The sequence below is a fragment of the Camelina sativa genome, chromosome 11, assembly GCF_030686135.1.
Source record: "Camelina sativa cultivar CO46 ecotype springtype chromosome 11, ASM3068613v1".
Lineage (NCBI taxonomy): Eukaryota > Viridiplantae > Streptophyta > Magnoliopsida > Brassicales > Brassicaceae > Camelina > Camelina sativa.
This window is the reverse complement of record NC_141890.1, coordinates 24,020,700-24,044,740: the sequence shown is the minus strand read 5'-3', so window position 1 is coordinate 24,044,740 and position 24,041 is coordinate 24,020,700. Positions and strand designations below refer to the sequence as shown.

Below are 24,041 nucleotides of genomic sequence, written 5' to 3'. Positions count from 1 at the left end.
AATACTAAGTGTATGATGTTGACAATATACATATACATATACATAATCTTATTTTATTTTTCACATAAATTTAATATAAACTAACATGTTATACCAATAACTGCAATGGTGTTAATATTAACACCAAACACTATTGTAAATTTGGTATATTAAGATCTCTAAACATGATCACATCGACTTATAATACCAGATCACAGATCAATACATGTTTTGCTGGGTGTTTTTAAAACTTTGCCAAGTTTATAATTAATGAATTTGATATGGCACCCAAATCAAAATAGTAGTACCGACTACGGGTCAAAATTAGAGTATGAAAGTAGTTAAATTAAATATAAAATTTTATAAAATGTATAGAATAAATAAAATTTCTACTATTATTTTGTAACAAATAAATCTAAATTTACGTAAATATTTCTCCACGCTTTATCTTAAATATTTTCCCACGCTGTACAGCGTGGGTCACTATCTAGTTATGTTTATAAAAAAAAACAGTGCAACATACTTATAAATACATATTGACCAATCATCTTTTATACTAAGTCACTATCTTCATTTGTGTTGTCAGTCTCTTTTAACCATATTTTTTGACAAAGATAAAATAAAATTATGGTCTTATGTTGCATATGAAAATTAATTATGATAGAAGCTTAAATCCCTTTGTTTCATGATATAAGAAAAATTAGTCAAGAAATATTTCTTCAATATAAATGATAATTTTGCTTATGTTTTTGTTTGATAAATTTTAACTCGAAAAATTACGAGCTTATAGGAATGTATTTTTGATTACTTGATGAAAAATTTAGTTATATTTATTTTGTATTTTAAGAAATTTAAAATCATTTAAAACTAGTTGAAGTTTAGTCAACTTGGACGTATGATCGGTGTATGTTTTGTCTGGGATATAAATTTGATATAATGCATAAACTATTTTTAATAAATTTTTATCTCTTTTCTGTTAAGTTGGAGTGCATAAAATTAAAACCCGGTTTGTAATGATGAATTAGATAGTTTAATTGTATTGCAAAAGGCAATGTGTAAGATTGGAGATCATTTTTAAAACAAAAATTACTAGATTACAAATCTTTAATAAAATGTGAGGATAATATATATAATAATAACAATCCGAATAAATGCGACCAACAGTTGTGTTTTTTCAATTGTACATTTTGGATATTTTCTGAAAAGTCGTGATGGATCGTTAAAATGGTTATTTATGAAAAGTTACAACTGTTCACTGTAAAGTTGTGTTGATTGGAACATTCATATCTTTTGAAATCTATATATATTTGTCAGTTTGAACTGTTTTTATTTTTTTTTGTCATGACACAAAATCAACTAAAATTTCAATCTCAATCGTTTATACATTTTTCTAAATTATTTTCTAGCATTCATTCTTTTAAAAGTCAAGAAATTCCTCTAATTCTTGATTTAACAAAAGATTTTTGGAATGATGAATCTAATTTACATCTTTTAGTTAATTTTAAATATAAAAGCTTAATGAAAATACCTAGAGTGTTTTCCCAAGATTTAGATGGATTACATAGTGAGTTTTTGGATTTGACTATTCAATATATTTAAACCCAATCCGAATAAATGCCACCAAAAGTTGTGTTTTTTCAATCTTACCTTTTGGATAATTTTTTTAAATCTATATTTTAAATCTATAATAATAATAACAATCCGAATAAATGCGACCAACAGTTGTGTTTTTTCAGTCGTACCTTTTGGATATTTTCTGAAAAATCATGATGGATCATTAAAACGGTTATTTATGAAAAGTTACAACTGTTCACTGTAAAGTTGTGTTGATTGAAACATTCGTATCTTTTGAAATCTATATATATTTGTCTGTTTGAACTGTTTTCATTTTTTTTTGCCATGACACAAAATCAACTAAAATTTCAATCTCAACGGTTTATACATTTTCTAGATTATTTTCTAGCATTCATTCTTTAAAAAGTCAAGAAATTCCTCTAATTCTTGATTTAACAAAAGATTTTTGGAATGATACATGTAATTTACATCTTTTAGTTAATTTTAAATATAAAATTTTAATGATAATACATATAGTGTTTTTCCAAGATTTAGATGGATTACATAGTGAGTTTTTGGATTTGACTTTTCAATATATTTAAACCCTATCCGAATAAATACCACCAAAAGCTGTGTTTTTTCAATCGTACCTTTAGGATAATTTTTTTAAAAAATCTGTAAAAAAATTAATTTGTATCTTTTACAAAGAGTTGTGATTGTTCATTGGAACAACTTTTTTGTAAAGTTGCAACTGTTCTTTGTAGAGTTGTGTTTATTCGAATATTCGTATCTTTTGAAATTTATTTGTTTGAACTGTTTTCATATTTTTGCCATGACACAAAATAATATAAAATTTTAATATCAACAGTTTTTATAGATTCCTAAATTATTCTCTAGCATTCATTCTTTTAAAAGTAAAGAAACTCTTCCAATTATTGATTTAACAAAAGATTTTTGGAATGATGAATCTAATTTACAACTTTTAGTTAATTTTAAATATAAAAATTTAATGTCTATATATAATAGCAATCTGAATAAATGCCACCAAAAGTTATGTTTTTTTCAACCGTACTTTTTGGATATTTTTTTAAAAAATCTGTAGAAAAATTAAATTGTCTGTTTTACAAAACGTTGATTGTTCATTGTAACGGTTTTTTTGTAAAGTTGCAACTGTCCACTGTAAAGTTGTGTTTATTTGAATATTCATATCTTTTGAAATCTAGATATATTTGTCTTTTTGAACTGTTTTCATTTTTTTGCCATGACACAAAATAATATAAAATTTAAATATCAACAGTTTTTACAGCTTTCTAAATTATTCTCTGGCATTCATTCTTTTAAAAGTAAAAATATTTCTCCAATTCTTGATTTAACAAAAGATTTTTGGAATGACGAATCTAATTTACAACTTTTAGTTAATTTTAAATAAAAAAATTTCATGAAAATACCTAGAGTTTTTTTTTCAAGAGTTAGATGGATTATATAGTGAGTTTTTGAATTTGACTTCTCAATATGATAAGAAAGATGTCTTTTATTTAAAAGCAGTTTATATGGGTTATTAGGTGAAATCAAGTGCAGACACAATATTTATGATTTTTCGTAGCACCTTTTCATTACTTTTTTTTTTTAATTCAAACGGTTGTATCTGTTCATTGTAAAGTTGTGTCTTTTCACTATATTTTATTTATATCTTTTCATAACAACTTTTCGGTCTAATAGGTGTGTCTATTTAAATAGTCATTTCTTTTGAAGTCTCTTTATATTTGTCTCTTCATCAGTAACTAACAAGTTCATTGAAACAAATTTTCTATTTTATGTTGAATCTAAATAATTAAATATTAATATATAATATTCAACGTGATTCTATAATCTAACTAAAATTTTAGAAATGATTATAGCGATAGAGAAATTTAATACAACTTAATATAGAATTTACAGTTGCGTCTATTTTTACCGTAAGTTTTGTTAAAAAAATAGTTTTAATATTTAAAAATAAGAATAACAATATGATACGAACAACAGTTGCGACTTTGCTTAGTATTTTTTTTGTAAGAAAATTGTTTTTATTCCTTTTTTTTAAACTCAAACAGTTGTATCTTTTCATTTTAGAGTTATGTCTATTCACTATATTTTATTCATATTTTTTTATCACAACTTTTTCGTTCTAATAGGTGTGTCTATTTAAATAGTCATGTCTTTTGAACATTTCCATATATTTTGTCTTTTCATCAATAACTAATAAATCATTGTTCGTTGAAACAAATTTTCCGTTTTATTTTAATTCTAAATAATTTGAATATTAATATCTAATATTCAACGTTATTCTATAATCTATCTAAAATTTTAGAAATAATTATAGCAATATAGAAATTTAATAAAACTGAATATAGAATTTTTGCGTTGGGTCTATTTATCGTAACATTTCGTTAAAAACTAATTTAATATTCAAAATTTATATTATTTTGTTGTTAATTATAATTATTTAATAGAAAATTATATTTACTCATTACAACCATTAGTTCAATATTCTCAGTTAGGATCACTTTGTCATAATAATTTTTTTAATTGTATCTTTACCATAATTCTTCATAAAAAAACCTTATATTTATAATACTTTAAACAATAGTTTTTTTGCAAAGTTGCGTCTATTCTACATAATATCATTTGTTACAAGTTTTCATTTTGATGGTTGTATTTTTAGTAACAGTTTATGTTTAATTTATGTGTTCAAACTATTTTATTACATTCAACTGATTTCATAATGTATAATTTTAAGTTTTAAATTTTATTTACTTTTTTCTTAAATACTTCCCACGCGACATCGCGGGGGTCTGAGTCCTAGTTATTTAGAATTATAATATCAACAATAGACTTTTACAAAAATATGTATTTTATAAAAACTTGTTATGGCAATAAAAAAATTGCTTTAAATCATATTTTTTTTTAGCATACAAAGCAATTATTTAAAAATCTAATAGAAAATTGAAAAACCTTGCTTAGCTAAGAGCATGGGCATTGGTGTAGGACACATTTTGGTCCCTCAAATATAATAAGATTATTTTCAGAGTTTTTTAAGTTTGGTATGAGCATTGGTGTCCCTCACAGTTGGTCCCCTGAATAAAATAATAATATTTTAAATTAAAAAAATAATTATTTAAATTAATAAGTAAAAACATATCAAAGTTTTAATTATAATAAAACATATAACATTAACATTAAAAACATAAGAAAATTACAAAAGCTACAAAAACTTGAAAAAAAAAACAAAACATACAATTAAAACATTAAAAATTAAAAACATAAAACATACAAACATCAAAAATTAAAGCAAACATTTTATTCAATTCATAGAATTTTTTTAATTAATCTTCATTATCTGGAAGATGTCCAAAGTTAGTCCAAATATGCTCAATCAAATCTTCTTTTAACTGTTCATGGACTTTTTTATCCCGAATTTTTGTAAGACGAGTAATCGTAGTGCTCATATTTGAACCCAAACTGGCGGTACCGACGGTATATGTTTGATCCACATCTTCTCCGTGTTGAAATTCAGAAACAATGTTTCGGAAACTGTATGTACCTCGTTCATCCTCGACAATCATATTATGGAGTATTATGCATGCTCTCATAACATTTGCTATTTTGTATTTATCCCATAAACGAGATGGATTTTTAACAACGGCGAATCTAGCTTGCAAGACTCCAAAGGCACGCTCAACATCTTTCAGCACAGCTTCTTGTTTTGTAGAAAAGAGAGAATTTTTCATACCTTGTGGAAGCCGGATAGATTGTATAAAAGTGGCCCATTTTGGATAAATACCATCTGTGAGATAGTACGCCAAATTGTACTCCCTTCAGTTGACAAAGTAGTTGACCTCCGGAGCTTTACCGTTAAGAATGTCATCAAAAATATTTGATCGATCTAGAATATTAAGATCGTTCATAGTACTTGGAGCTCCAAAAAAAGCATACCATATCCAAAGGTCATACGAAGCTACCGCCTCCAACATGATTGTAGGTTTTCCGGTTGATCGTGAATACATCTCTTTCCAAGCTATTGGACAATTCTTCCACCTCCAATGCATACAGTCAATGTTCCCAACCATCTCGGGAAATCCACGTTTTTCATTTTCATAGAGTAGTCTTTCTAGGTCGTCCGGTCTGGGACGTCTTAGGTATTCATCGCCAAACAACAGGATTATTCCGGCGGTAAACTCGTGCAAACATTTTCGAGCTGTTGAAGCACCAATTCGTACATACTCGTCAACTAAGTCGGACGCAGTACCATATGCCAATTGACGAATTGCTGCAGTACATTTTTGTATAGGTGATAGACTAGCCCGTCCGGTTGCATCCTGGGATTGATGGAAATACTCGACTTCGGTAGAGAGACGTTGCACAATACGCATGAACAATGGCTTGTGCATGCGAAACCGTCGCCGAAATAAATTGTCCGGGTATGTTGGAGTATCACTGAAATAATCATTCCAAAGATTATTGTGGCCTTCTTCCCGGTTTCTCTGAATAAAAATCCGTTTCTTTGGCTCTAAATTATCAAAATAAGCATCAAAATCATCCGCACCATCTCTTTGGTAGTGATAATGGTATGATGAAGATGCCATTTAAACAAAAAAGAGAAGTGGAGATCTTGTTTTGTTATTGAGGAGAAATCGAGTATAGAAAAAAGAGAAGTGAAGTGTTGATTTCGTTTGTTTGGTTTAGCATTACAAAAGAAGCATATATATAGGAAATGAGATGACAACCTTTGTGTTACCCGTGATATCAAAATTTCCAAGCATGTGACTCATTTGCGTAAGAAGAATATCATAATAACTCCCATGTGACTTCTTTGTATACTCAACCCGTGACACTAAAATGTTCAAGACTATGATGCTTGTGACTATATAGTAACGAACAGATCCCCAAAATCATACAAAGGCCATAGAAAAAACAGGATACAAGGATACAAACAAAGGATACAAACCATCAATTATTTAGACATCACCACCATACATAGTAAAGCTACCACAATAGCAATTACCAAAACAATCAATTCAAAACCATTTCTAAACCTATTTCTGGTCTTCCCTAGCTCAAACACTACCTTCTCTAACTGGACTATTTTCTGCTCAGTTTCATTACTGATGTGTGACTCATAGTCACTCGAGAATGTAAGGTTATCTACCTTCTCAGACAGCACTTCACATTGTCTGTCCATCTCTCTCATCTCCTCCATGACAGCTACATCCCACCACTTGTGAATATGCATCTCTCCATCATCAACATTCCCACATGTGAAGAACCTACATTAACATATATATAACATAGCAAATCACTTCATAATCAGTTAAAACATAACAACTCACTTCATAATCTGTTTATGTTAAACCACATACCTTCTGTTGTAGCTTGAGGATAGAAGAGGCTGACCACCACAGTAGCATACCTTAGGGAATCCGAACTCAACCTCAGGTTGAGGAGGGTATTGAGTCGCCTGAGCATTGATGAAGCTACTCTCAGCCTCATCCATCTGAATCAAAGCTTCTATTTCCCTGTCCTCAGTGTCCTCATAGTATCTATCACACTGATCTGAGGAATCAGGCTGACAGTAGCTGTAGTCTTGGCCCATCTGATTTATTTGAAACATATAGACTCAGAGAACAGATTGACACAATCAGAAACACAAAGAGAGTTTAACATAATTAGAGAATAGATTAATATATAGATAGCAATTCAAAGTGCAACAAAAGCCGAGTTGATGAAACAAGAATAGACATAATTGAATACATAACAAACTAAAACAGAAATTCAAACTTAGATACTAAAATAAGAAATACAAAGTTGCATCTTAAGTCAATACATCAATCTCAAAAATACTGAGCCACTATCTTATCCTTGATAACTTGATCAGCTGCACTAAGTGGCTCTGGTTTGGCAAGAAGTGTGTCTAGTATGCCAAGCTTATGTAGCTTCTCCTTTTCAGCCATATCCACTTTCTTTACTTCCCACATGCTCTTGTACTCAGCAAGAGCCTTCCCCTGAGCATTGTTCCTGATGGCCTTTGCAGCCTTGATACCTTGAGGCCTTTTCTCAAAGTCTTCCTCAGTGTGGGTTGCCTCGGATTGTGAAGCTGCCTCAGATTGTGAAGCTGCAGCAACTGGTTTCCTCTTTGTTCTGACTGAAGGTGAAGGGGTGTTAATAGCGTTAAGGTTCAGCCATTTCTGCTCAAACCTTAACAAACACCAGCAATGTTCCATTGTATACTTCGTCTTATAGTCAGAGAAGTAGATGTCGTGAGCCACCTTCAGCACATCGTTCTCAGAGTGTCTACTACTGTTTAGTCTCTCTGCAGCTGCATAAGCCCCGCAGAACTTGTTAGTGTACTCATTGATCTTGAACCACCTCTGCTTAGAGTTTATGTTCAGCCCCTGTTCACCATTGGCTATAGCATGAGGAGACTCTGCATAGTATTTTTTAACCCTTTGCCAAAAGCTTCCTCCCTTTTGTTGATTTGCAATAATCGGGTCCTTTGAAGTGTTCAACCACGCACTGATAAGAATTTCATCGTCAGTCGGATTCCATTTCTTCCTATCCTTCCTAACAGGTGTCTCTTGAGAAAGAGGTGCATCCTGGGATTGTTGAGAGCTCCAAGGAGCTATTTCATAAGCACCATTGTGGCCAGGTGGTGGAAAACTCTCATAAGGAGAGTTTTCTTGGTTAAGTGACTCTCCTTGACTGTTGAGAAGCTCTAAATAACTAGAGGACTGACTGAATGGATTGTAAGAACTCATAGGAAGAAGAGTTTTAGATGATGAGGAATCGGAAATGTTGTTGGTTTACCAAAGAAGAGAGATAGAAGATGATGGAGAAAGATTGAAGGCTGGTTTGGTGTTTAAAAGGTGAAAAGGTATCAAGTAATAAGTTACCATTCATAATGACCTATCCTTCAACTACCTAAGTCTAATCACAATTTATGACAATTTACACAAGTACAAAGCATTCTAGTATCCCGTTAAATTCATAGAGGAGATGGTTTAAGACAAACATCTTATCAATAATAGACTTGGGAGCTATCCTTTATACAAAGACCAACTATACAACAACCAAAGCATTTCCAGAACTGAGTCCACCAAACAACAACCAATGGACATTTCTGATGCTAATGGAATCAAGTATTTACCTCTGACTCGATGATTGTTGCTACTTCTTCTGTGATTTCCTGTTATGTGTTGCTTTCTTCACGTGACGCTGAGGAAACTCATGAACAACAAACAATTGCAAGGTTATACTCAGTTTAACATAAAAGAATCCACATAATCCAAACAAACTGACAACAATCTTAAAGACAAAGCAAGAAACTCAGACACTCAACTAGCTAAACCCAGAAACATAATCCAAAAACCTAATTCGAACCAAAACTGAGACACTCAACTATCGAAACCCAAAACATAATCCAAAACCCTAAATCGAAACAAAAATCAGAGACAAAATATACCTAAACCCAAAGAGTAAACTATCCAAACAAAACTCACAAACTAAACTATCGAATCCCAGAAACAATATCGAAAACCCTAAATCGAGAATACATCAAAAATACTAAATCATCTAAAATCGCAAACGGCGTTGGAACACAAACCTCCTTTCAATTGGAACACAAACCTCCTTTCAATTGGAACCGACGGTTGATACAAAATACTAGGTCCGTGTGAGGAAATTTACGGATGAAATTGTCGGCTTTGATGAATCGCCAAACGAATCGCCATCAAGAGAGAGAGAGTCAAGAGAGAGAGTCGGAACTGGACTGGACTGACCGATTTTTGGTCTTCCCCTACCCAAACAACACCAACCATGCAAACGCTGCCACGTGTCACGAAGGACGCAGCAAATTACGTCCCGTTTAGAAGAACGTTTCTTCGATTATCTTTTTATTTCGATTTAACTTTTTAATTTTAATACCGAAGGACGGTGGAAACTAACGCTAATGCACTTGCTCTAACTAAGCCGGCAACAGCTAACTCATAAAACATCCGGTTGAGCAATTAATATCTATAGTCAGCGTAAGAAAAAGAACAAAAAAATGGCCTACTTCAGTAAATGAACGCCGCAATTGATTACTAAATCTTACCTTATGTATTTTTCAAAGCATTCAAACGTTGCGTTCCCAAAAACAAAACATAAAAAAACTAAGGTGATAATGGCCACCACACCAATAATACATTTGCAACGGAAGAGAGAGACAGTTTCTGGTCAAACTTAAGAACACAACACATCCCCAAAAAAAATAACAACAAGAACTCATTCAGATTCTTCTCCTATGATCCAGTTCTTGTAATAATAATAACATACACACACACACACAAATAAAACATAGAGTGGTTCTTCTAATGAACTCAACATTTCTTTTGTTGTTGTTCCTTAGTCTCATCAATCTTCTCTTTGTCTCTGTTTCATGTGCTTCTTTCTCAGAGTTCGTTTACCCTAATTTCACAGCTTCTAACCTAAGATTCATCGACAGCTCCAAAGGAGCTTTCCTCTTCTCTCATAATTCAATCTTCAAAGCCGGTTTATTCAGTCCTGGCGACGATGATTCCTCCTCTGCTTTCTACTTCTCGGTCGTCCATGTCGATTCCGGTTCAACAATCTGGTCGTCAAATCGAGATTCCCCTGTTTCAAGTTCTGGTAAAATGAATCTTACCCCTCAAGGAATCTCTGTTGTCGAAGATGGTAAAAGTCAAATACCCGTTTGGTCAACGCCGGTTTTAGCCTCTCCGGTTAACTCTCTCCGGTTAACCGACTCCGGAAACCTCCTTTTGCTTGATCGCTTGAACGTTTCTCTATGGGAAAGCTTTGATCTTCCCACCGACTCGATCGTCCTCGGACAAAGACTTAGGGTTGGGATGTTCTTGTCCGGATCTGTCTCACCGTCCAATCTATCTAGCGGAGATTATAAGTTCTTGGTTGGTGAGTCTGACGGTTTGATGCAGTGGAGAGGTCAGAATTATTGGAAGCTAAGGATGCATACACGAGCTAATGTTGATTCTAACTTCCCTGTTGAGTATTTAACAGTTACTACTTCTGGATTAGCTCTTATGGGACGGAACGGGACGGTGGTTGTACTGCGTGTGGCTTTACCACCGTCTTCTGATTTCCGTGTAGCAAAGATGGATTCTTCTGGTAAATTTATTGTCAGTAGATTCTCAGGTAAGAGTCTTGTGACCGAATTCTCTGGTCCTATGGTTACTTGTCAGATTCCGTTTGTGTGCGGTCAGCTCGGGCTTTGTAATCTTGATAATGCATCGGAAAATCAGAGTTGTTCGTGTCCAGATGAGATGCGGCTGGATGCGAGTAAGAAGGTATGTGTTCCGGTTAGTCAATCATTGAGTTTACCTGTTTCTTGTGAAGCAAGCAAAATTTCATACCTCGAACTCGGCCTTGGTGTGTCTTACTTCTCTACTCACTTCAGTGATCCTGTGGATCATGGTCTCCCGTTATCGGCTTGTCATGATCTTTGCAGTAAGAATTGCTCCTGCCTTGGTGTTTTCTATGAGAGCACGTCTCGGTCTTGTTATTTGGTAAAGGACTCGTTTGGTTCTTTGTCTCTAGTAAAGGATTCACCAGACAATCATGATCTTATTGGATATGTCAAGCTGTCTATAAAAAAGCCAAACGGTCAGCCTCGGGGAAACAAAAACAGAGGATCTAATTTCCCAGTGATCGCACTTGTGCTCTTACCTTGCTCTGGTTTCTTCCTTCTGATTGCATTAGGGTTTCTCTGTTGGCGAAGATGTGCAGTGATGAGATACAGCAGTATCCGTGAGAAGCAAGTAACTAGACTCGGGTCATTCGGATCAGGAGATTTAGGATCTTTCCATATCCCGGGTTTACCTCAGAAATTCGAATTCGAAGAGCTGGAACAAGCAACAGAGAATTTCAAGATGCAGATTGGATCAGGTGGATTTGGTGCAGTCTACAAAGGAACTCTCCCAGACGAAACACTCGTGGCCGTCAAGAAAATCACAAACCATGGGCTTCACGGTAGACAAGAGTTCTGCACGGAAATCGCAATAATTGGAAATATACGACACACGAATCTAGTGAAACTCAGAGGCTTTTGCGCTCGTGGGAGGCAGTTACTCTTAGTCTACGAGTACATGAACCATGGTTCATTAGAAAAGACTCTGTTTAGCGGGAATGGTCCGGTGCTTGAATGGCAAGAAAGGTTTGATATAGCGCTTGGGACGGCTCGTGGGCTCGCGTATCTCCACAGTGGATGTGACCAGAAGATCATACACTGCGACGTGAAGCCAGAGAACATCTTACTGCACGATCATTTCCAGCCGAAGTTATCTGATTTCGGATTATCGAAACTTCTGAGCCAAGAAGAGTCGAGTCTGTTCACGACAATGAGAGGTACCCGTGGCTATTTAGCTCCCGAGTGGATAACAAACGCAGCTATCTCTGAGAAAGCTGATGTGTACAGCTATGGAATGGTGTTGTTAGAGCTAGTGAGTGGTCGGAAAAACTGCTCGTTCCGATCTCGGAGCAACAGTGGGACGGATGAGAATAATATGAACAGCTCGTCGACTACGACCACTAGTACTGGTATGGTGTATTTCCCGTTGTACGCTTTGGATATGCATGAACAAGGGAGGTATATGGAGCTGGCTGATCCGAGGCTAGAGGGTCGGGTAACAAGCCAAGAGGCTGAGAAGTTGGTTCGGATAGCTTTGTGTTGCGTTCACGAGGAGCCGGCGTTGAGGCCAACGATGGCAGCGGTAGTGGGGATGTTCGAAGGAAGCATACCGTTGGGGATTCCGAGGATGGAGTCGTTGAATTTCTTGAGGTTTTATGGGCTAAGGTTTGCGGAGTCTTCCATGGTTGAAGGGCAAAATGGGGAGAGTGAAAGTATGGTCTTCCACCGGCGAGAGAGCTCTAATAGCGGTGGCTCTAGGCACTCTGCATCTTACGTAGCATCTCAGGAAGTGTCTGGCCCACGATGAGATTACCTAAACGTGATTTTTGTTGTCTTTTGTTTTATTTGTTTTTGGTTACTTTGTTAATAGTGATAGGCCTTTGTTCATATAATCTACTATATATGAAAATTATTGGATAGCGTTGACATAGAGACTACAAACAAAACTGTTTCTTCTTCTTTATGACACAAGAAGAACATCACGATAAAACCACATACTCGAGTAAATCAATCGTATCGTTACCGAAGTTTGTACCAATAACAACACAAAAGGAGACGAAGATTGCAATAATTGGGTGGTCTTTCAGAGCTGATGTATCATTCTAAACCGCTGCATTTGTCAGATCCTTCACTGCCACAATTTCTTGAGGCTGCATATACAATACAACCATGTTAGAACCATCATTTGGTTAATCAATCTAACACTTACAAACGTAATTTCCTCTATATATAGTGTCCATCCTTTTCATGCAATTCTTCCATCTCTATGTTCATCTTTACCAAGGTTTCATATCTAACTAACTTAGAAGCGTACTAAATGAATATATATCAAGAGACAGACTAGTAGTGAATGGCCCATATCTTCAGCCGACTACAAAGACATCTATACTTACCTCAGCTAGCTCCTCTTCATGCTTGACGATGAAAGCTGTATCAACTTTTCCATTTTTGAAATCCTGTTAACAACAATTGGATTATCAAAAAGCCAACATTTTCATAATAGAAGATTCACTAACATAGAGCTACTAATTTCACACACCTCAACATCAAGGATAAGTTTGTGGTAATTGATGGTCGTTGGAACCCCTGATTAAACCAAGACAAGGAAAATTAATTAGCATTCCACCACATGTCGGACGTCACCTTTTTAAGCAGTATATAAAGAATAACAAAACAAACAATGCCTAGTAAGATGGAAGTAACAAAAACTAGTCCTCTTCATACCTGTAATTATAGTGTCATCAAGAGCACGCTTCATCCGTTCAATTGCTTTTTCCCTTGTTGGAGCCCACACAATAAGCTATAAAGATTTAGGGTAACAAGAATGAATGTCAACACATCAGCTATAGGTTCAAGTAAGCTGCTGAGATAGATTGCAGATGAACTGAACTGAACCGCATTAGAATTTATACAGTCCTACCGAAACCAGAAAGCCTCTTCTAATATTTGTTTGAGATTCCAAAACACTAGAGTAGTTATTTTACCATAAATCCACAAAATTTGTTCCCACATAACGAAACAGATACAAAATGAATATACCTTTCCTAGAAGAGAATCATAGCTTGGAGGCACAACGTAGTCGGAATAAACATGGCTGTCCATTCTAACGAAAGGACCTCCAGATGGCAGGTATGATGTTATTCTGCCTGTTATCATAAGAGTGGCAGCATTGTAAAGAAAGCCAATCTGCTAACACTTCAAAGATGTGACATATAAAGGTCTACTGAAACATACCAGGGCCAGGTCTGAATCCTTTGAATGGATCTTCTGCATTGATACGACATTCAATTGAGTGCCCTCTGAGCACAATCTCTTCCTGTAAATAAACAAAATTCAGTTTTGAAAGAATTTTTTTGATATCCACTCAGAGCATCACATACAACACCAGTCAAACCTGTTTGTAACGAAGTTTCTCTCCCATTGCAACACGAATCTGCTCCTCTATCAAATCAACGGAGTAAATCATTTCTGTTACAGGATGCTCCACCTGAGTTTAGATACAAGAAATGGTTGGCATTCAGTTTACTTCAGATGCTTATACATGTATAAAAAAGGAAAATCTTGGCAAACAGCTTATAAAATATACTTTTCAGTCATAATAAAATTAAACCTGAATCCTAGTGTTCATTTCCATGAAGTAGAAGGAACCTCTTTCATCTAAAAGAAATTCCACAGTGCCAACACCAATGTACCCAATGGAAGCTGCTGCGGCGACTGCTGCATCGCCCATGGCTTTTCGCAATTCAGCGGTCAATGCTGGAGAAGGTGCTTCTTCTAGAAGCTTTTGGTTACGCCTCTGTTATCAGGGGAAGAAATAATTAAATGAGACAGATGGTTTCAGCACGCCATACAAGGCATGAACGAAAGCAGCAAGAAAGAACCGGTATTGAATTTTCGAGTTATCTTAGCAATTAGCAACATGAAAAGAAAAAATAACAGTTTAGCAGATGCTGCAGCTGGGATATGACATGCAAGTGTGGTAATTAGGCTGAAGTAAATTTATTCCTGTTTTCATATATTCTTCAAGCACTACACAACAACTGATGGTAATGAAATTATGAAAACCTAGGAGGAAGATACCTGGATGCTGCAGTCACGCTCACCAAAGTGAACAACATTTCCAAATTTATCTGCCAACACCTGGAATACAAGAGGTACAAAAGACAAGATGGGTTTGAAATCCAATAATAGTATCACTGGACCATCAACTCACGTGAATCATTTTTGCTACAGCGTCAACTGTTTTGAACAACTTTTCCTGATAAACACCATACCTGGAACTCAATATGTCTTGGGTTTTGTACGAACTTTTCCAGATAACATCCATCGTTTCCGAAAGCAGCAGCAGCCTCACTCTTAGCTTGCTGCAAATCAACAAATTAAGAAGTTTGATAAAGGGATGTCCAATTTTTAGTGAAAGTTTCATTTAAGAAAACTGTGCCTATACAGGCAAGGGGAGAGCATATGATCTGTTTTTTTATTTATTTTATAGGTACCAATGGTCAGCATTACTCCATTGAAGTTACTATACATCCATATTTCACAACGATAGAGTTCTCGGAATTTGAAATGCGACACACATCATGAGATTACATGGCGTCTTTATGTTGTTGAGTTAGAAAGAAATAAAGAATATGTAATAATACTGCAATTCTTTAGCTATATGCTTATGTAAACCTGATTGTCATACTCATACCTGTAACAGTTTTACAAACTCTCCCGGTTCCTTAGCAAGACGCATTCCACGTCCACCACCACCGGCTGTTGCCTTGAAACCAGAAAAGCCAGAACAGTCAGTTTTTGTATATATAAACATATAAACAAGTACAGAGTGACAAGAAAAAAAAAAAGATACTTAAAATGGTGCCTTTTCAAGCAGACCAATCTGATGAATCCAGTTTATCGCTTACATAAACAAGTACGAATACAAATTGTAATTCCAACTGTACCATCTACTACATATAGAATCAAGTCAATTTTACCTTGATCATAACTGGGAAACCAATCTCATCGGCGACCCTGATTGCTTCTTCTGTGCTCTGTAAGAAGAACAAAATAAGACACTAGAAATTCCAAGAATTCTCTTGACATGCAAAAACTAGAAAGTCTAAAATGATAATCCAGCAAAATACCTTCAATAGCCCATCACTTCCTGGTACAGTGGGAACCCCTGCATTTTTCATTGTCTCTCTTGCAGTTGCTTTGTCTCCCATTACACGGATGCTATCAGGCTGCAGATAGAAAAGACGAAATACCAATAATTAAATTACTGACATTCTCTTTTTCTCCAACAAAAGAAAGCTAGGGATGAACTGAGGCTAATGAAGAATAGATAGATGAAGTTCTGCACTCATCAGATCAATAGTATCTCCCGTCTTACATATTAAAAAAGAATTGAAGATACAGATGCTTTGAAGAGAAGTTAAAAACTTACATTAGGTCCAATAAAATTGATCCCATGGTCTCTGCACATTTCAACAAAGAGAGCGTTCTCCGAAAGGAAACCGTATCCAGGATGCAGCATAGTACATCCCCGACTGATAGCAGCAGACAGAACATTTGGAATAACCAAGTACCTACAGAAGGATTTGAGTAAAAAGGGTTGATGAACCAGATCTGAAACAGGCCAAGAAATGTCTGTCTTATAGTATGACATGTGAAATTCTACATCATCTTAAGGAAAGAGTGGTCAGAAAATCAAAGAATCAGACTACAAAATACAACATTCACACTTGTTCGGGTATAAACGAGTTTTATGCTAGAAAAATTCACAAGAGAAACTTACGACTGGTTGCTGGGAGCTTCACCAATGCAAACAGCTTCATCAGCCAATTTGACATGGAGGGCATCCTTGTCTATGGTTGAATAAACAGCAACACAAGGGATCCCCATTTCATGTGCAGTTCGGATAACACGGACTGCGATTTCACCTCTATTAGCCACAAGAATCTTATCGCCACTGCATGTAGCACCGAGAGCACCACCACCACCAGTAGCTCTCTTGGCTTTCCTCTGGCTAACCTTTAGAGTTTGAGTTCTTTGTCTGGGGAAGCTAAGCTTTTGTGGCATCGTCAAGTTACACAGTGAACTTCTGATAACTCCTGTCTTCCCCAAGACTAAGGACTTCATTATAACAAATTGAAGATATACAATTAGTAAAAACCCTTGGAAGAACCAACAGATCATAGAACAATGTTGCTATATGCACAAGAGCATTGAAGAAGATATATGAAATCGAGAAACAAAGCTCAATAGAAACGAACTATTCTAATTCACGTTGGGTGCTTACGGGTGGAGACGCAATGGATTTGCAATTGGTGGTGATCATAGAGGCGTCCATATCCAAAATGAAGCAAGCGAATCCTGGTTTAACAAAGAAGAAGCATCAGCATTGCAATGAAAAGGAAGTGAGAGGTAACCTCGTGAGTATCGACACAGATCTAATCGCAGAGGAGGAGCCTTCGTACCTCTCCGTTCACCTCGAGAGAAAGAGAGATAGAGAGAGAGAGAGAGAGAGAGAATGAAGAAATGGTGAGTGTGAAACTGTGAGATATTGAATCCTCCGCCCGAATGGTTTTGTTTGGTTTTATTTGGTGGATCCTGTGCCAACTCTAAACGCAAACGCAAACGTGGAACGCAATATTACATGATGCAAATATATTTATATATAGTATATTTTTGGCTCAACCACAACTTTTTCATTCACCAAAGCAATCATCATGCAAATATTTTGGATCAATAATATAATCAATAATAATCATAATAACATTATAAGAAAATGAAAAAACTTATTTTATAAAAAATGAAAAAAACTTAGTTTATAAACAAATGAAAAATCGGACTTTTGAAATAAAAGTAAGTTTTTACTGATAATAATATTTAATTTGATATTTTTTTTTCTTAAACCGAATTTTAACTTCACATATTTTGCAATACAATTGAATTATATATTTCGTCATTGGAAATTAAATTTTCATTCCAAGCACTTAATATTTGTAGAGAAAAAATAAAACATTTATATGAAAACAACAGATATATGTATTATATCAAAATTATATCTTGATAATTTTTGAAATAATCAAAATTTAAAAATTTACCTTTGATTTCACTTGATAAACTTGCAGTGTTATGAGAACTAAAGTTGCAAAAAGTTGACAATTAAGAATTTTTTGGCTTTTGTTTTTTACTTTTTTTGGGTTGAACAACTAAAATACACAAAATATTTTAATCTAATATTAAACGAGGTGACGAGAGGTGTTCTAGAAAAAAACTATTGAATCTAAATATTAATAAAACATATTAAAACAATTAATAATACAACAAATATTTTCTCTTAATAATTATTAAAAAAAAATTGTCTTTAATCCAACTATACATGAGCTTCTCAATTATACCCTTTGTTGAAAGGTAAATAGCATCATCTCGTGCCTCCCATGTGTACAAACCTCCACATCTACCACGAGGAGAGCTTTCATCACCTTCATATGCTGTAAAATTTTTATGATATTCAAGCTTAGCACCTTTCCACAAAATACATCTTAATCTTGTTGTGAGAAGGAAATGATCATGAAAACTAAAATTGTACGTAGGATCTTTAAATTTTAGGAAATGAAAGCCTAGATCATCACTTCTAGATTTGCAGTAAACTTTGAGAATACTACGACTTAGAGTTAGATTATTTTGAAAAACTACAGTGTTTTTATGACACTTAGCTTCAGTCGATCCGAAATAAAAAGTTATCAGCAAAGAGAGAAATACAAATAGAAGATGATTCATTGTTTCAATAAATTGATTTTCATGAAAATTAGTGAAGATCTCAAAATAACTATTTACTACATTTATATGTGTATGTCTTTACAAATTTATAGAGTTAGAGTTATTGTCAAAAAAAAAAAAAAAAAAAATTATAGAGTTAAAAGATTTCTCACTACGCAACATTGGTTGCTTGGATCTCTCTCTCTCTTTTAAGGTTTGCATTCCATTTGGCAAGTTTTTACAGATTTTATTAACGTTTTTGGAACTTTTAACTAGTTGTCTAACTTCCTTTGTAAAAATATCCTTTAACTAGGAGGTCTTCATTTGTTGTCAGCGAAGTAGAAGTTCTCTTTTCTCATAGGTTTCTAATGCATAATAATATCCCACCTTTATTTTTTTAACTTCTTAAAAATTAATGCATCAATTAAAGTTTGATTATCTTTGCTCCAAAACAACCATTTGAGATATAAATCACCTTTTGGTTATGATTTATGAATCCAAAAGCATTAAGATTTATGTTTGATTGTTCCAGAATCTAAAATTTTGGAGGTTTGTTGGCAGTCATGGAAAATCTATGCCTAATTACCACTTTGCGACAATCTTAGCATCGTCCAAACACCAACACTTTCAAGATCTCGATTATGTGGTACTGCTACCAATAATTTATTGATTGTTATAAGAGAGATCCCAAACCTCCGCTTTGTGTCTTAAAAGCAAACTCAACACGACTATAAAACCCGACTCTCTCAAATAAATTCGGCAAGAATCACGGCCCTAGTAATTCTTTTGTCAATATCACTTCGTCTTTTAAAAGTGACCATCTTATCATCTAATGTTTCGGTCGTAAAATATCTTATCATCTAATCTAATCATGTACCAAACCACTATGTGACCTTTTTCTAAAATTGTCTAGAAATTATGTCGATCTACTGGTATTGCAAAATGTCTTTCTATATTATGCTTTCTATATTATGTTTAAATTTTGAGATTTTTGAATCATTTTCTTTTCGTATTGAGATGAGTAAAAACGAGTATTGGCACCCAAAAAAAGATTTGTATATTATAACCAGATTTATGAAGAAAAAAATAACCGCAATTTTTCAGAATCCTATTAAATACAAATATTCTCTTAATCCTATATAGTTAACTAGATTAGGACCTTTCGATGCGCGGTTTTTTTTGATGTTTTGACATTATCACACGTATTAAGAAAAATTTAATTTATATTTATAAATTAAGTTATAATTACTTTTGAGTAGATAGAGAAAATATAAACTATTAAATTAATGATTAATGACATATGAAAAAAACATAAAGTAAAAAAAGTTATGTTAATTTTTTTATCTACAACATCAATCTTTTAAAGACAGAAATATATCGTAAAACATTAATCTATTAGGGACAGAAGAAATAAAATAAAATTTTGAAAGAATATATTAATATTTTTTGTAAATGAAATATATTTTCTAGAATTAAATATATAAATATTCTTAATTAGAGATAAGTTTTTACTTTAATACACTAATTTATAGTTTCATATTATCGAAACACAAATCTTATGGATCCAATACGATGTTATTCACCCTCGTATGGGTGGAGGAGTATCGTCTCTGCTCGCTCTCTTGTGAACAAAGGGTTTATTACACGGGTTGGCTCAGGGACCTCCATTTCGATATGGAGGGATCCCTGGGTTCCGGCTCAATTCCCGAGACTAGCTTTAAGTAACGGTCCTTTTAAGGACCCAACTCTCCGGTTACCCCTTTTGATTGATCGTCAAACGAATTCTTGGCGTACGGATCTTCTCACTCAGCACTTCGATCCTGTGGATGTTGCTCTGATAGAGCCAATACCTCTAAGTCGTTGCCCAAAGGACGACTCTCTAGGATGACACTTTACTAAAACTGGGAAATATACGGTCAAATCTGGGTATGAGACGACACGATTGGATGTTCAAGGCCCTTTTCGGGCATTGGGCTCTGGCCTGGCGATTACTCCACTACTTGCTTGGGTTTGGCAGGTACATTGTCCACTGAAAATCCAGCATTTTATGTGGCAAGTATTATCGGGGTGTATTTCGGTATCGGCTAACTTGCGCCGTCAGGGGGTGAGTTGCAATGCTGTTTCTACACGGCGTGGAATGGAGGAGAAGGATATCAATCATGCCATATTTTTGTGTCCGCCGGCCCGACAAGTCTGGGCGTTAGCCCATGTACCAGTAGGGCCACATCTCTTCCCGACGGGTTCTGTGTATGCTAATGTCGATCATTATTTAGATCCTAAAGGTCCGGCTTCACAGGTTTCCGTGTTTTCCTGGCTGATATGGTACATTTGGAAGGCTCAGAATGCCCGCGTTTTTGAGAACCTTTGTGAACGCCCGGATGAGGTCGTCCGGGTGGCGGAAGGCGAGGCTTTGACTTGGTGGAAGGCTCAGGTGGACGTCGAAGGGGAGGATATTCCATCCCCCCTATGCGTCCACCGTCCGGGCCTCGCGCGGACTCATCGCTTTCCCCGGTTTTCACGGGATATAGATGTTATGTTGATGGCTCTTGGAAGGCGACTGATGTTTTTGCAGGTGCAGGATGCTGCTGTAACCCATCACAAGGTTCGCCACCGGTGCTTGGAGCGACAAATTTCCGGCAAAGTTTATCCCCGTTACATGCCGAAGTTGAAGCCCTCATATGGGCGATGCGCTGCATGATTGGACACGACTTCCGGGATGTGGTTTTCCTGACCGACTGCTCAGACTTGGTGAAGATGGTGTCTTCTCCTACTGATTGGCCAGCCTTTGCAACATACCTCGACGACATTCAGATGGATAGGGAAGAGTTCTCTACCTTCTCTTTGCTTTATGTTTCTCGCAATGCTAATGTACGAGCGGATTCTTTAGCCACACCAGACGCGTGTGTCTCCGCACCATATTTTATTTGTAGACAATTTTCCCCCCAAATTGGCTCGTTTGAGCTGATTCTTTTGTTGACAAAAAAAGTATATATATCTACACGAGTGCAATGAGTTTATGACCAACCCGATAAAATTTGAGAAATTCGAAGATAGTGAATTTGATATAATAGAATTAAAAATTAAAAATTATAAGCACGATGATATATGAGTATTAGATAATTTAGAGATATAAAATATAAACTAAAAACAATTTAAAAATACTACAACATTAAAAAATTAAGGAAAAAATAAATATTGATCTTACATATTCTTAACTAAAGAAACAAAATTCAAAATAATATAATAAGATATTTTAAAATCATCACAAATTTCTAATAAGAAATCAAATTTAACTAACTAATATAACTTTTTTTTTGAACAAAAACTAACTAATATAACTAAAATCTAAAAATATTACAACATAATTAAATTAAAATAATAAAAAGAAAGAATTAACAAATATTGATAGTTAGTGGATTTCTTTTTTATAATAGGTTTAGAAATTTTACTTTTTAATTTTTTTTTTAATGTTTTAATAAATTTATAATTAACACATGTCAACATATTATCGATATAAGTAAGATGTGTGACGATCTTGTTTGTTTTTTTTTTCGTCAAAAAGGAATTTATATAGATTATAAATAGTAATCTTTACAAAGAGTTTTTGTTAACCATACAGGGGGATGGAAACATGCTGAATAAAAAGGTTGTGTAGTACATCCGAATTTTGCTAAGACATGAGCTGTATTATTATAATTTCTTGGAGTGTAAACAAATTGGATTAGATCAAAGGATTGTGACCAGTGTAATATATCTTGATAAACACCTTCAATCGAAGCAATGTAAGTCGACTTGTTCGGCATCTTGATTAATATCTCGCAATCTCCTTCAAAGACTACCTTTCTTATTCCCGTATCCACGTTTGTTGCATCGCATTTAACAGAGCTTTACCTTCAGCTTCTAATGGTGATGAAGCATACCCCATACTCGATGAACCCCAGCCATTGGAAATGCCACAGTTATCGCACAAAATCCACCCGCCCTGTACCACTTGATAAAGAGGATCATAGCTTGCATCATAATTGCACTTGAGCATAGATTGAGTTGGTTTTGGCTTTAAAGACGATGGGGCGACTGGGTTTGAAACAATCCGACACCATTCTCGTACATCCGCTTTAGCACGCCATACTATGTGTGTTGGATCTTCCGAGATTTTTTCAAAGATAAATTTATATCCAACTGTGTCCTGCAGTTGCAAGAGATCCAGGACGGAGACCATTTTGATTTGAGGCAGCTTGGTTGACGCATCCAAGCTTTAAAGACTTGCTGGTTGCCTCATGGGACGTTAACCTAACTACTTTGGAGGCTTTGAATGCGTTAAGTCTCAAGCTTAAGAAGTGGAATAGAGATGTTTTTGGAGATATTCAAAAGCGGAAGGATGGTATCATACAAGAACTTAAGATAGTGCAGGATGCACTTGATTTGGCTCCATCAGATGACATGCTGAGCCAGGAGGAGGTTTTGTTGAAACAGTTCGAGGAGGTGTTAGAACAAGAGGAAGTCTTATGGTTTCAAAAGTCAAGAGAGAAATGGGTGGCACTTGGGGACAGAAATACAAAGTACTTTCATACTCATACTGTTATACGGAGACGTCATAACAGGGTTGAAATGCTCAGAAATGATGAGGACCAGTGGATCTCGGATGCACCAGAACTCGAGAATCTCGCAGTTCAATACTATCATAGGCTATAATCGCTCGATGATGTACCTATGGTGGTTGATAAACTATCGCAGGAGGGTTTTGCTAGTCTTCTGCGAGAAGATAGAGAGTGGTTGAACAGAGTTTTTACCGCATCGGAGGTGGAAGAAGCTGTTCGCAGTATGGGGAAGTTTAAAGCTCCAGGTCCGGATGGATATCAACCTGTCTTCTATCAAGAGTGTTGGGAGGTGGTTCGAGAATCAGTGGTGAGGTTTGTTCTTGACATATTTACCTCAGGGATTTTGCCTTCAGACACAAATGATGCTCTAGTGGTTCTTATACCAAAGATTCCTACGCCAGAACGTATAGTCCAATTCTGCCCAATTAGTTTATGCAATGTTCTGTTTAAGACCATTACCAAGATGATGGTTATCAGGCTGAAGCGTGTCATTGGAGGTTTGATTCGTCCTGCTCAGTCCAGTTTCATTCCGGGCAGGTTAAGTATTGATAACATCGTGGTTGTTCAAGAAGCTGTGCACTCAATGCAGAGGAAGAAAGGTCTTAAGGGGTGGATGCTTTTGAAATTGGATTTGGAGAAAGCTTATGACATGATTCGTTGGGATTTCCTGGAGGATACCTTGCGGGTTGCATGTTTTGATGAGTGTTGGATTAAGTGGATACTAGAGTGTGTTATAAATCCTTCCATGACCATTCTTTGGAATGGTGAGAAGACAGAACCATTCAAACCATCTCGTGGGTTGTGACAAGGTGATCCATTGTCGCCGTATCTGTTTGTTTTGTGCCTTGAGCGACTTTGCCAAATGATTGATAACTCCGTTGCAACCAAGGAATGGAAGCCCATATCCTTGTCTCGTGGTGGTCCCAGACTTTCCCATGTTTGTTTCGCTGACGATTTGATTC

General features: G+C 35.2%; 4 protein-coding genes and 1 pseudogene across 5 annotated transcripts; 1 reads left to right on the top strand and 4 right to left on the bottom strand.

Annotated features, from left to right (window-relative positions):
• Positions 1-5,387: 5,387 nt before the first annotated feature.
• Positions 5,388-6,155, bottom strand: LOC147934307 (uncharacterized). The gene has a single exon (XM_087472579.1). The coding sequence runs from the start codon at positions 6,153-6,155 to the stop codon at positions 5,388-5,390; it is 768 nt and encodes a 255-aa protein (XP_087328705.1).
• A 368-nt stretch (positions 6,156-6,523) lies between these two features.
• Positions 6,524-7,162, bottom strand: LOC147934306 (uncharacterized). The gene is made up of 2 exons (XM_087470959.1): positions 6,930-7,162; positions 6,524-6,836 (listed from the first exon to the last, which is right to left on the bottom strand). The coding sequence occupies exons 1-2, from the start codon at positions 7,160-7,162 to the stop codon at positions 6,524-6,526; spliced, it is 546 nt and encodes a 181-aa protein (XP_087327085.1).
• Positions 7,163-7,400: 238 nt separating this feature from the next.
• On the bottom strand, positions 7,401-8,324 carry LOC104728183 (glutathione S-transferase T3-like). Its single transcript, XM_010447208.2, has one exon. The coding sequence runs from the start codon at positions 8,322-8,324 to the stop codon at positions 7,401-7,403; it is 924 nt and encodes a 307-aa protein (XP_010445510.2).
• A 1,420-nt stretch (positions 8,325-9,744) lies between these two features.
• Positions 9,745-12,652, top strand: LOC104723976 (G-type lectin S-receptor-like serine/threonine-protein kinase At5g35370 pseudogene; annotated as a pseudogene). Its single transcript, XR_015571013.1, has one exon. The product of XR_015571013.1 is annotated as a G-type lectin S-receptor-like serine/threonine-protein kinase At5g35370 pseudogene (transcript).
• Positions 12,606-17,363, bottom strand: LOC104723974 (biotin carboxylase, chloroplastic). The gene is made up of 17 exons (XM_087471743.1): positions 17,194-17,363; positions 17,016-17,089; positions 16,512-16,849; positions 16,161-16,302; positions 15,859-15,957; positions 15,709-15,765; positions 15,423-15,494; positions 15,001-15,090; positions 14,807-14,866; positions 14,337-14,522; positions 14,121-14,213; positions 13,961-14,042; positions 13,766-13,872; positions 13,451-13,526; positions 13,266-13,312; positions 13,120-13,182; positions 12,606-12,876 (listed from the first exon to the last, which is right to left on the bottom strand). The coding sequence occupies exons 2-17, from the start codon at positions 17,064-17,066 to the stop codon at positions 12,829-12,831; spliced, it is 1,611 nt and encodes a 536-aa protein (XP_087327869.1). The 5' UTR covers positions 17,067-17,089; positions 17,194-17,363; the 3' UTR covers positions 12,606-12,828.
• Positions 17,364-24,041: the final 6,678 nt, after the last annotated feature.

Coding starts and splice junctions, on each gene's coding strand:
- LOC147934307 (XM_087472579.1), bottom strand. CDS start 6,155: ATGGCATCTTCATCATACCATTATCACTACCAAAGAGATGGTGCGGAT.
- LOC147934306 (XM_087470959.1), bottom strand. CDS start 7,162: ATGGGCCAAGACTACAGCTACTGTCAGCCTGATTCCTCAGATCAGTGT. Junction 6,837..6,929: donor TCCTCAAGCTACAACAGAAG/GTATGTGGTTTA, acceptor ATGTTAATGTAG/GTTCTTCACATGTGGGAATG.
- LOC104728183 (XM_010447208.2), bottom strand. CDS start 8,324: ATGAGTTCTTACAATCCATTCAGTCAGTCCTCTAGTTATTTAGAGCTT.
- LOC104723974 (XM_087471743.1), bottom strand. CDS start 17,066: ATGGACGCCTCTATGATCACCACCAATTGCAAATCCATTGCGTCTCCA. Junction 15,958..16,160: donor TCAATTTTATTGGACCTAAT/GTAAGTTTTTAA, acceptor TTCTATCTGCAG/CCTGATAGCATCCGTGTAAT. Junction 15,495..15,708: donor GTTTCCCAGTTATGATCAAG/GTAAAATTGACT, acceptor TCTGGTTTCAAG/GCAACAGCCGGTGGTGGTGG.